At 37.9% G+C, this 12,713-nt stretch overlaps 1 protein-coding gene across 3 annotated transcripts in view; it reads right to left on the bottom strand.

Annotated features, from left to right (window-relative positions):
- The window catches only part of ALMS1 (ALMS1 centrosome and basal body associated protein), a 210,000-nt gene that overhangs the window by 168,184 nt on the left and 29,103 nt on the right, over window positions 1-12,713 (bottom strand). For all 3 annotated transcript variants that reach the window (XM_073897525.1, XM_073897523.1, XM_073897524.1), the window contains exon 3: window positions 6,039-6,234. In XM_073897525.1, the coding sequence (XP_073753626.1) occupies window positions 6,039-6,234 (196 nt within the window). The remainder of the gene's footprint in view (window positions 1-6,038; window positions 6,235-12,713) is intronic.

Below are 12,713 nucleotides of genomic sequence, written 5' to 3' on the forward strand. Positions count from 1 at the left end.
TAAAAGGCATATATGAAAAACCTACAGCGAATATCATTCTCAATGGGGAAAAACTGAGAGCCTTCCCCCTAAGGTCAGGAACGTGGCAGGGATGTCCACTATCACCACTGCTATTCAACATAGTATTAGAAGTCCTAGCCACAGCAATCAGACAACAAAAAGAAATAAAAGGCATCCAAATCAGCAAAGAAGTCAAACTCTCATGTTTGCAGATGATATGATACTTTATCTGGAAAGCCCAAAAGACTCCACCCCAAAACTGCCAGAACTCATACAGGAATTCAGTAAAGTGGCAGGATATAAAATCAATGCATAGAAATCAGTGGCATTCCTATACACCACCACCAAGACAAAAGAATGAGAAATTAAGGAGTCGATCCCATTTACAACTGCATCCGAAACCATAAGATACCTAGGAATAAATCTAACCAAAGAGGCAAAGGATCTGTACTCAGAAAACTATAAAATACTCATGAAAGAAATTGAAGAAGACACAAAGAAATGGAAAAACGTTCCATGCTCATGGATTGGGAGAACCAACATTGTGAAGATGTCAATGCTACCTAGAGCAATCTACACATTCAATGCAATCCCCATCAAAATGCCATCCACTTTTTTCAAAGAAATGGAATAATCCTAAAATTTGTATGGAACCAGAAAAGACCCCGAATAGCCAGAGGAATGTTGAAAAAGAAAAGCAAAGCTGGTGGCAACACAATTCCGGACCTCCAGCTCTATTACAAAGCTGTCATCATCAAGACAGTATGGTACCTGCACAAAAACAGACACATAGATCAATGGAACAGAATAGAGAGCCCAGAAATGGACCCTCAACTCTATGGTCAACTAATCTTTGACAAAGCAGGAAAGAATGTCCAAGGGAAAAAAGACAGTCTCTTTAACAAATGGTATTGGGAAAATTGGACAGCCACATGCAGAAGAATGAAACTGGACCATTTCCTTACACCACAAACACAAACAGACTCAAAATGGTTGAAAGACCTAAATGTGAGACAGGAGTCCACCCAAATCCTAAAGGAAAACACAGGCAGCAACCTCTTTGACCTCAGCCACAGCAACTTCTTCCTAGAAACATCGCCAAAGGCAAGGCAAATAAGGGCAAAAATGAACTATTGGGACCTCATCAAGATAAAAAGGTTTTGCGCAGCAAAAGAAACAGTCCACAAAACCAAAAGACAACCAACAGAATGGGAGAAGATATTTGCAAATGACATATCAGATAAAGGGCTAGTGTTCAAAATCTATAAAGAACTTCTTAAACTCAACACCCAAAGAACAAATGATCCCAATCAAGAAATGGGCAGAAGACATGAACAGACATTCTTCCAAAGAAGACATCCAAATGGCCAACAGACTCATGAAAAAGTGCTCAACAAAATAATCCAATCAAGAAATGGGCAGAAGACATGAACAGACATTTCTCCAAAGAAGACATCCAAATGGCCAACAGGCACATGAAAAAGTGCTCAACATCACTCGGCATCAGGGAAATCCAAATCAAAACCTCAATGAGATACCACCTCACACCCGTCAGAATGGCTAAAATTAACAAGTCAGGGAACGACAGATGTTGGCGGGGATGTGGAGAAAGGGGAACCCTCCTACACTGTTGGTGGGAATGCAAGCTGGTGCAACCCCTCTGGAAAACAGTATGGAGGTTTCTCAAACAGTTGAAATTAGAGCTACCGTTCGATCCAGCAATTGCACTACTGGGTATTTACCACAAAGATACAAATGTAGGGACCCGAAGGGGTACATGTACCCCAATGTTTATAGCAGCAATGTCCACAATAGCCAAACTGTGGAAAGAGCCAAGATGCCCATCGACAGATGAATGGATAAAGAAGATGTGGTATATATACACAATGGAATATTATGCAGCCATCAAAAGGAATGAGATCTTGCCATTTGCAACGACGTGGATGGAACTGGAGGGTGTTATGCTGAGTGAAATAAGTCAATCAGAGAAAGACATGTATCACATGACCTCACTGATATGAGGAATTCTTAATCTCAGGAAACAAACTGAGTGTTACTGGAGTGGTTGGGGGTGGGAGGGATGGGATGGCTGGGTGATAGACATTGGGGAGGGTATGTGCTACGGTGAGCGCTGTGAATTGTGCAAGACTGTTGAATCACAGATCTGTACTTCTGAAACAAATAACGCAACATATTTTAAGAAAAAAGGAAAAGAAGAAGATAACAGGAGAGGAAGAAAAGGGGAGTATGTCAGAGGGGGAGACGAACCATGAGAGATGATGGACTCTGAAAAACAAACTGAGGGTTCTAGAGGGTAGGGGGGTGGGGGGATGGGTTAGCCTGGTGATGGGTATTGAGGAGGGCACGTTTTGCATGGTGCACTGGGTGTTATGAACAAACAATGAATCATGGAACACTGCATCAAAAACTAATGATGTAATATATGGTGATTAACATAACAATAAAAACAATTAAAAAAAAAAAGTGCTCAACATTGCTCGGCATCAGGGAAATCCAAATCAAAACCTCAATGAGATATCACCTCACTCCAGTCAGAATGGCTAAAATTAACAAGTCAGGAAACGACAGATGTTGGCGGGGATGCGGAGAAAGGGAAACCCTCCTACACTGTTGGTGGGAACGCAAGCTGGTGCAGCCACTCTGGGAAACAGTATGAAGGTTCTTCAAAAAGTTGAAAATAGAGCTACCATACAATCCAGCAATTGCACTACTGGGTATTTACCCCAAAGATACAAATGTAGGGATCCGAAGGGGTACATGCACCCTGATGTTTATAGCAGCAATGTCCACAATAGCCAAACTGTGGAAAGAGCTAAGATGTCCATCAACAGATGAACGGATAAAGAAGAAGTGGTATATATATACAGTGGAATATTATGCAGCCATCAAAAGAAATGAAATCTTGCCATTTGCAATGACGTGGATAGAACTGGAGAGTGTTATGCTGAGAGAAATAAGTCATTCAGAGAAAGACATGTATCATATGACCTGACTGATATGAAGAATTCTTAATCTCAGGAAACAAAATGAGGGTTGCTGGAGTGGGGGGAGGGTGGGAGGGATGGGGTGGCTGGGTGACAGACACTGGGGACAGTGAGTGCTATGAATTGTGCAAGACTGTTGAATCACAGATCTGTACCTCTGAAACAAATAATACATTATATGTTAAAAAAAGCAAAAAAGAAGATAGCAGGAGGGAAAGAACGAAGGGGGGGAAATTGGAAGGGGAGATGAACCATGAGAGACGATGGACTCTGAAAAACAAACTGAGGGTTCTAGAGGGAAGGGGGGTGGGAGGATGGGTTAGCCTGGTGATGGGTCTTAAAGACGGCACGTTCTGCATGGAGCAGTGGGTGTTATACACAAACAATGAATATGGAACACTACATCAAAAACTAATGATGTAATATATGGTAATTAACATAACATAATAATAACAAAAAAAAAAAAGAAAGAAGTCTGATGCATCAATTCCCTCTGCCTTCCCAGTTTTGTTCCATGGCACCTCCATCTGAAAGTTCATGCACACTTGTTCCAGGAGCAGAAGACAGAGGCCATCTACAAATGGAACATCTCAGGGTGCTAGAGGAAGAAGGGAGGAGAACTATAATGAGAGGGCTACTTATATCCAAATGAATTGCCACTCAAGGTCCATTACCAGGAACTGTTGGGGATTTCTGGAGAATGGTGTGGGAAACCAGAGAGAAAACATTAGTAATGCTAACACAGTGTTTTGAAAAAGGGCAGGTCAGGTGCCATCATTATTAGCCAGAGGACAACAAACCAGTTACTGTCTTTGGAGATATAGTGATTACAAAGCTAATGGAGGATGTTCAGATAGTTTGGACCATCAGGGATCTGAAAATTGAAAGGCATGGCGATTACATGACTGTTCAACAGTGTAACTTTACTGCTTGGCCTGAGCATGGGGTCCCGGAAAACAGTGCCCCTCTAGTTCACTTTGTAAAACTGGTTCAAACAAGCAGAGCACATGACACCACACCCATGATTGTTCACTGCAGTGCTGGAGTTGGAAGAACTGGAGTTTTTATTGCTCTGGACTACTTAACACAACATATAAATGACCACGATTTTGTGGATATATATGGATTAGTAGCTGAATTGAGAAGTGAAAGAATATGCATGGTCCAGAACCTGGCACAGTATATCTTTTTATACCAATGCATTCTGGATCTCTTATCAAGTAAAGGAAGTAATCAGCCCATCTGTTTTGTTAACTATTCAGCACTTCAGAAGATGGACTCTTGGGATGCCATGGAAGGTGATGTTGAGCTTAAATGGGAAGAGAACACCATGTAAATATCCAGACCAAAGATTACAACTGGAAGATATTTTCAAATCCCAGGGGCCAAAATTTCCCCCTCATTCTTCTGAATTGAAATGTGCAACCTTAAAGAAAGCTCTATGTTTCTGTTACTGTGCCTTACTAAATGGATTGACATTTTAGGAATACTTCTAGGAAATAGCTAATTCAGGATAGTCATTGTGTTTCGTACAGAATAAATACGCATTGAAAATGTTTAAGAAAAGAGATCCCAGAGATTTTTGAAGTCTTCCATATTTTTGGAATGAGCCAAATAGAAAATGATCATTAGATTAGCATGTGTGTTTCCAGGTAAATTTTCCCCACATATTGGATTGAATCTTGAACAAGAATGGTAAATGTTGATTCGGTCGTGTTATTTTGGCCACCAGGGTGTTAACGTTCCTTCTGGATAACTTCCAGGACTGTCCTAATGCTCTGTACTTCCGTGTACACCCCTGGGTTTTGAATCCTCTGTTTTATGAGTGCTGAGATATCATCTCGTGATCTCCAACAGCTGAACAGTAACCCCTTGACACTGCCAGGATTACTCAGCCTTTATACAACACACAGTAGCTCTTCGGGGACACTTAGGGCTATTTAAGTTGCTTTGTGATCTTTAGTTTGAAAAACAAAAAGAAAAATGGAACAGTGCGATTGCTCATAGGAAGCTGTAGAGTATTTTGTACTGTCTACATCTGTACCTTTTCCAGGACGAGTTGTACCACTATGCTGTATCATTAAATACATGGTTAAATGTATCCAAAAAATAATAATAATATTGCCTTATCATTTAGGCATAAAAAATTGAAATTACCATAATGGTTAAGCACTCTTCTATATCCACACTATCCAAAGTAGTAATAGCACAATTCTATCTCCTACTCTGATAATCTGAGAGGTACTTAAAGTTTACCTTTAGTAAAGAGCTATTAAATCAGTTCCATATTAAGCAGAGGAAACCAGTAAGATCTACCTCAGACAAGTTATTCAACCTCTTTATCTCACTTTTGGAGTCTGAAAACTGAGAATACCATGCCTTAACTAATACTAAGAATCTAATGAAGCAAGCTTAAACATTTGTTTTGTTTTTTAAGGATCATGGAGGCTCCATTGCTGAGAGAAGCTGTCAAAGGATAATATATAGTATACCCCAAGAAAAAACCCACAAATTCACGGCTAAGGAGGTATACCCACTAGAGAGGAAGTTATTACTTTTCTGCCTTCTGCGAGGTATAGGACATAATGAAGGGCAGGTGCACATTTAACATAACTAGACCAGCTGGCCAGTGTAGAAAACCAGAAATAAGCTAATACCTTTGAGGATGGCTCTACAGAGCTCCTCAACTCATGAAAGGATTTAGGGGCACCTAGGTTGCTCAGTCAGTTAAACATCTGACTCCTCGTTTTGACTCAGGTCATGATCTCTCAGTGGAGAGATTGAGCCTTGCGTCGGCCTCCACGATCACTGCAGAGTCTGCTTCAGATTCTCTCTCCCTCTTCCCTCTGCTTCTCCCCACCCCCTGCTCGTTCATATGCTCTCTCTCTAAAATAAATAAATAATCTTGAAAGGAAGGAAGGAAGAGAAATGAAAAGAAAGAAAAGGAAGAGATTCAGATGCAAGACCTAAAGTCCCCCAAAGTATTTTACAAGTATGAGTTATTACTACCAGTTAAAAATAAAGAGGCATTACCTAGCAGCGGCGAACATAAGAGACCTCTCTTGGCTTCCTTTACTTGATTTTCTGGTTGGGTCAATATACCTTCCTCCACAGAGGTGAAGTCTGTCACTTCGGTCCCTTCCTCTCGCATATTAAACCTGGTCTGGGTTATATCCAAGGTGTGGGAAGAGTCCATTTCTTGAGGAAGATAATGCCAAGATTCTGTTCTCTAAAACAATAATTTTGAAGGAAAATATGCTAAGTCATTAACTGAGTTACCATATACGTTAATATTTAGATTTAAATATCCATCCACTCATGTAGCATTTAGCTTCTATATAATAACATTCTCATCACGGTGTTTTTGGAGAAAGCAAAACTGTTCTTTCTGTATGTTTTTTGCAATATTAACTACATTTTAGACCTCTTCTCATCACTACCCATCTTTTAACGTGTGATATCACTAGGATTTCTGCTATTCATTAACAGTTCTCTTCACTATAACAATACATTTGGTTCTACATGATGAAATCTTACAATTTGATTACAAGACTGAAATAGATTTTCCAAACCTAAAGCTATAAGATGCTCTACACGTGACCACTTTACTGAATTCTTAATTAGCAATACTGGTTTCTAGTGGGCTTGGCTCTTCTCATTATGTAAGATTATCACATCATTCATGAATAATGATACAAAATGTTTACTCTTACATTAGTGGCAAGATTCAGAGCAAAGCTTCTCAAGTTATCTATGGGAAAAAACAATTTTTCCTACTTCCAACTCTAACATTTTATTAAAATACTAATAAAAATTAGTAATCAATAAGTCCGTAAAAATAATAAACCAACTAATAAAAAATAAAAACTAGAAAATTAAATTTAAAAGATATATAAGCCCAAAATATAAAACACAAAGCCAAATGTCCGATTTTTAGTTCTAAAAAACAAAATTACTCTGTCAAATTTATAAACGTTTCTAAATACTTCTATATTCTTGTACTTATCTCTTAACAACCAATTCATGAACTGGCACCAATCCACATACCACGCTAAGTAGCAATGTTGAATTAAAGACTATCTGAAACTAATGATGTTCTATATGTTGGCTAATTGAATTTAAATTAAAAAAAAGACTAATGGTAAACAATTTTATCAGCATTTTCCTTTTAAATTTGGTATTGGTTAATAAAGATATTCTTCCTATCATGCTATGAAAGTACACTTTTATTTTCATATTTAATCTGATTAGGAATGAACTCTAAATTTGATCAAACTATAATACAGTATTTTTTCCCCAATTAAGTCTGATAATGTAATAAATTTCTTTCTAGTGCAACATTCCTTGCTTGGCAGTGGTAGATCAGACTTTTAATCATATTTGTTAGCATACTCTTTAACATTTTCACTCATATATAGTCTTAAGATTAATCAGGATTTTTGAATGCCTTGCTTTGTTTTCTAACCTTATTCCATAACTTTATTCCATATTTGTTTAAGATTTTATTTATTTGAGACAGAGAGAGAGAGAGAGAGAGAGCGAGCATGAGCAGGGGGAGGGGCAGAGGGAAAGGGAGAAGCAGACTCCCCACCGAGTGCAAAGCCCAATGTGGGGCTTGATCCCAGGACCCTGAGATCATGACCTGAGCCAAAGGCAGATGACTGACAAACTGAGCCACCTAGGCACCCCAACTTATTGATTTTCATTGTTTGTAAATAGTCTATTACCGAACTTTTCTTTCTTAACCAATTCAAATGTTTTCTTAAGAGAATATAAATTTTTTATTCCCAAATAACCCAAAATCTATAAAAAGATGTATTATAATTTAGAATGATTTTCTCACTTTCATCTTTGAAGTTATTAGTTAAAATTACCATTACTTAAAATTCATTAATTAAATATTCTTTTAGTAAGTTAACTAACTATCCACTACCTATTATCAGTTATATAAATATATGCAGAAAAAAGAACTGGAGTAATATTCTAAAACAGTAACACTACTCATCTACAGCTTGTGGGATTATAGAACAGTAGACCTTTGCCATTCCAAAATATCTCAATCCCTGCTATGTTGGATAAATTAGTCCAACCTAGAGCATCAAAATCACTGCTTGAAACATGTTTTTTATGTTTTTAATACTTGGAAATAAAAGGTGATTGATTTTAAATTTTTTCTTTTGAGAGTACTCGATTCTGTAGAGCATAGCAAGCCAAAGAAGTGTTTTAAAGCAGGGGAATTCCAGTCATTGTGTGACTCTCACTACAGAAAAATCTCTAGTCCCCAACTCATCTCTCAGCCTCCGTGAGGATGGTTTGAGCCTGGTCCCATAGTTTATTCCTCACTCCAAAGAGACAGGTATCTGTTGGCTCTCCTGCCCATCCTCTGGCCTCATCAGATCACTCTACTGTAGCTCAACTTCAGTAATTCTTTAACCTCATTAAGACAATTATCCTATCACATTAACACTTTTCATAATTCCTTTCTTTCCTGTATTTCCCTCTTTACCACTCGGAGAGTTCATAGCCATCCTTATAACCACTGCCTTGCAAACATCTTTAACTTCCCTGCCCTTTTCTCCCACTATCCTATTTGCCTGGTAAAAGCTCAGTTCTCTAGTCGAACCTTCTCCTTATCTGAATCTAAACAGCAGCACATTGCTGAATAAAGCACAAACCCAAATGGTTTTTCCCTTAAATTGATGACATTAAACCTCAAGGGCACTCAGCATTGCCTAGAAATCCTACTATATTTTCCTGGTAAACTGACTTGCTAAAATGACTACACTCTCTCCCCTCAGAACTACTGAACTCTCCTTCCTCATTTTCAACTGATGACCTCATCTCCTACTTCAATTAAGTGAAGAGCAGGAGATGGAACTTCCTTATCTTCCTATCACCAGATCTACAATCCCATTTTTATCTTGTGACTTGAAAAAGTCTCTGTACCTACCAAAGGCCTTCCCATCTCATTCCATTCTTTTCAACGACTGCCATCCTATATGATTCTCCTGCTTTCATCCATTTTCCCTCTCTACTAAATCATTTCTCTCCCCAAGCAAACATATTTATAATTTCCCATCATAAAATAAAGTTATAAAACATCCCTGTTCAACATTTTCTCTTGGGGTTTTTTTTCTTTTTTTTTTTAAGTTTTTAGTTTTTATTTAAATCTCAGTTAACAAGGACACCTGGGTGGCTCAGTCGGTTGGGCGTCTGCCTTCAGCTCAGGTCATGATCCCAGGGTCCTGGGATCGAGTCCCACATTGGGTTCCATGCTCTGTGGGGAGCCTGCTTTTCTGTCTGCCTCTGCCTCTCTCTCTCTCTGTCTCTGACTCTCATGAATAAATAAATAAAGTCTTAAAAAAAAACTCAGTTAACATACAGTGTAATATTAGTTTCAGGTGTACCTGAATTTAGTGATTTAATACTTACATACAACACCTGGTGCTGGTCACAAGTTTGTATAATTTTGTTGCTGTTCCTATCACACAATGGTTGCTTGTGTTATACCTTTTTAATCAATATAAAAAGGCCCTCAAACCTCTAATGTTTTTGACATAAACACATTTTGAGGGAGAAAAAAGATTAGAGATATAAATTTGGATTTTTACGTATACAGATATATTTAACCCCCCAGATCTAGATGAGAACTAAAACATCCCAACACTTCAAGCAGAAGTCAAAAACTCAAATGTGTACAGGGCCAAGGAGGTAACAGAAATGAGTAAATCCACTTGAAATTAGAGTGATGGGACCTGTGGCCAAATATGCACTGCATACACACTTTAAAGTGTTTTATTTCAAAATTTTAAAAACACTGCCAAAAAAAAATTTTTTTTCCCCTGAAAACCACATTTGGCCATTATTCAGGCCCACAGCTTGCAACCTTTGATTTCAAAGTTGTTTTTTTTTTTAAAGATTTTATTTATTTATTTGACAGAGAAAGACACAGCAAGAGAGGGAACAAGCAGGGGGAGTGGGAAAGGGAGAAGCAGGCTTCCTGCCGAGCAGGGAGCCCGATGTGGGACTCGATCCCAGGACCCTGGGATCATGACCTGAGCCGAAGGCACACGGCGGAAGATAAAGCAGCAAAGGAAACTAAGAATAGCAGAAGAGTAGAAAGAAAACTAGTAGAAGCTAAGAAAGGAAATGATTTTAAGAAGTTATGCAATGGTTAACAGTGTCAAATGCTATTTACTGCAGCTAAAATGAGGACAGAAAAGTGCTCACTGTATTCAGCTATACAAATGTTGGCAAAACTTGCTTTCACAGAATTGAGGTCAGAACACAAAGCAGATTAAGTAAAATAATAAGTAGATCCTAACCGGTGATATAAGGTACATATATTAAAAAGGAAAAAAATACAGTTGATATAATTGTCTACTTAGAAAGTCCTAGGGGCACCTGGGTGACTCAGCTGATGAAGCGTCTGACTCTTGATTTCAGTTCAGGTCATGATCTCACGGTCATGTGATCGAGCCCCAGCAGACTCTCTGCTGGGTGTGGAGCCTGTTTGGTTTTCTCTCTCCCTCTGCCCCTCTCTGCTCTCTCTCCCTCTCTCAAAATAAATAAATAAATAAATAAATAAGTCCTAAAAAACATCTACAAAAGAGCTACTACTAAAATCAGTAAATGTGATTAGCAAGGTCACAGGATACAAGTTCAATATAGTCATTTATATCTCCATATACGTGCAATCAATAGGAAATTGAAATTTTTAAAAACATCAATAAAATTAATCACACCTTAATAAAAGCAATGTTTTTTAAATAAAAGAAAAAGGTCAGTTTAACAGAAACATGTGTTAAGTTTGGTACACCGAAGACAACAAAACACTGATGAAAAAATTAAACACCTAAATGAAACTGAAAGAACCGCAGTGTTTGTGGATTAGAGAACTCAAATATTATTAAGATGTCAATTCTCTCCAAATTGATGTATAGACTCAAGGCAATCTTAATCAAAATTCCAGCAGGCTTTTTTAATAGACAAGCTGATTCTAAGATTTATACAGAAATTAAAAGAATCTAACATAAACAAAACCATTTTTCAAAAGAGGAACAAAGTGTGAGAACTCACACTACCTGATTTCAAGACAGTATTAATGATTAAGAGTGTGGGACTAGCATGACAGACATATAAATCAATGGAATAGAGTCCAGAAATAGACCAACACATATACAGTTAATCTGTTTTTGATAAAGATGCCAAGGAAGCACTAAACAAAAAGAGTATTTTCAGCAAATAGTGTGGGAATGACAAATATTCATATGTAAAAAAATAAAGCTGGACCCTTACTTCACATCATATATAAAAACCAACTCAAAATGGATCACAGATAATAAATGTAAAAATAGAACTATAAAACTTCAGAAACAGTGGTTCACAACTGGGTAAAATTTTGACACTCCCTTTGCCCTCAACCACAGGACATTCGGCAATGTTTGGAGACATGTTTCATGGTTACAACACGGAGGATTACTACTGATATCTAGTGGGGAAAGGTCAAGGAGGCTGCTAACCACTACAACACACAGGACAGCTCCACACAATAAGGAACTATCTAGGCCAAAATGTCAAAAGTGCCAAGGTTGAGAAACCTTGTTCTAGAAAAATATATAAGATAAAATCTTTGTGGCATAGGATTAGGAAAAAATTTCTCAGAACACAAGAATACAAACCATAAAAAAAATCCAAAATCTATACACCAACTTCATCAAAATCAAAGCTTCTGTTCTTCAAAAGATACATAATATTCATTTTTATGTGGGTTTTTTTAAGATTTTATTCATTTGTTTGTCGGAGAGAGAGAGCACAAGCAGGGGGAGTGGCAGGCAGGGGGAGAAGCAGACACCCCACTGAGCAGGGAGCCCAATGCGGGTCTCAATCTCAGGACCCTGGGATCATGACTTGAGCTGAAGGCAGACATTTAACCAACTGAGCCACCCACGCATCCCGATATATAGAATTCAAAGAAAAACCATAGAGTGGGAAAAAGTACTTGCAAAATATGCATTTGATAAAGGACTTGCATCTAGAACTGATAAAGAACTTCCAAACTCAACAAACAGAATAAATAAGCCATTAAAAATGGGGGAGAGATTTTAAAAGACCCTAAAGAAGAAACACGGGTGGCAAATAAGCACACAAAAAGATGTACAATATCATTAGTCATTAGGAAAATGCATAGTAAAACCACAATGAGACACCATAATACTCCTATGTGTAAAATGGCTAAAAATTTTAAAACAAAACAACTGGCAATACCAAGAACTGGCAAGGATGCAAATCAACTAGAACTCTCATATATTATGAGGGAAGGCAAAATGGCATAGCCACTTTGGAAAACAGTTTAGTACTTTCTCATAACATTAAACATACAATTACTTTATCATCCAGCAATCTCATTCCTAAGTATTTACCAAGAGGATGAAACCACTTGTCTACAAAAACCTTCACCTGTATGGAATACTACTCAGCAATAAAAAATTAAAAAGAATCAACTATTGATTCATACAACAATATGGATAAATCTCAAAAGCACATGCTTAGTGAAAGAAGCCAGATTCGAAAACCTATACACTTTAATTCTGAAAGGGCAAAACTATAAGGACAAAAATCAGATCAGTGGTTGCCAGGGACTAAGGATGGGGAGATGACTGATTATAGTGAGGCACAAGGGAACTTTTCTGGGGTCATGGCAATCTT

The sequence above is a fragment of the Callorhinus ursinus genome, unplaced genomic scaffold (genome assembly GCF_003265705.2).
Source record: "Callorhinus ursinus isolate GAN/ISIS: 27379988/994484 unplaced genomic scaffold, GSC_fseal_2.0 scaffold10, whole genome shotgun sequence".
In the NCBI taxonomy this organism is placed as follows: Eukaryota; Metazoa; Chordata; class Mammalia; order Carnivora; family Otariidae; genus Callorhinus; species Callorhinus ursinus.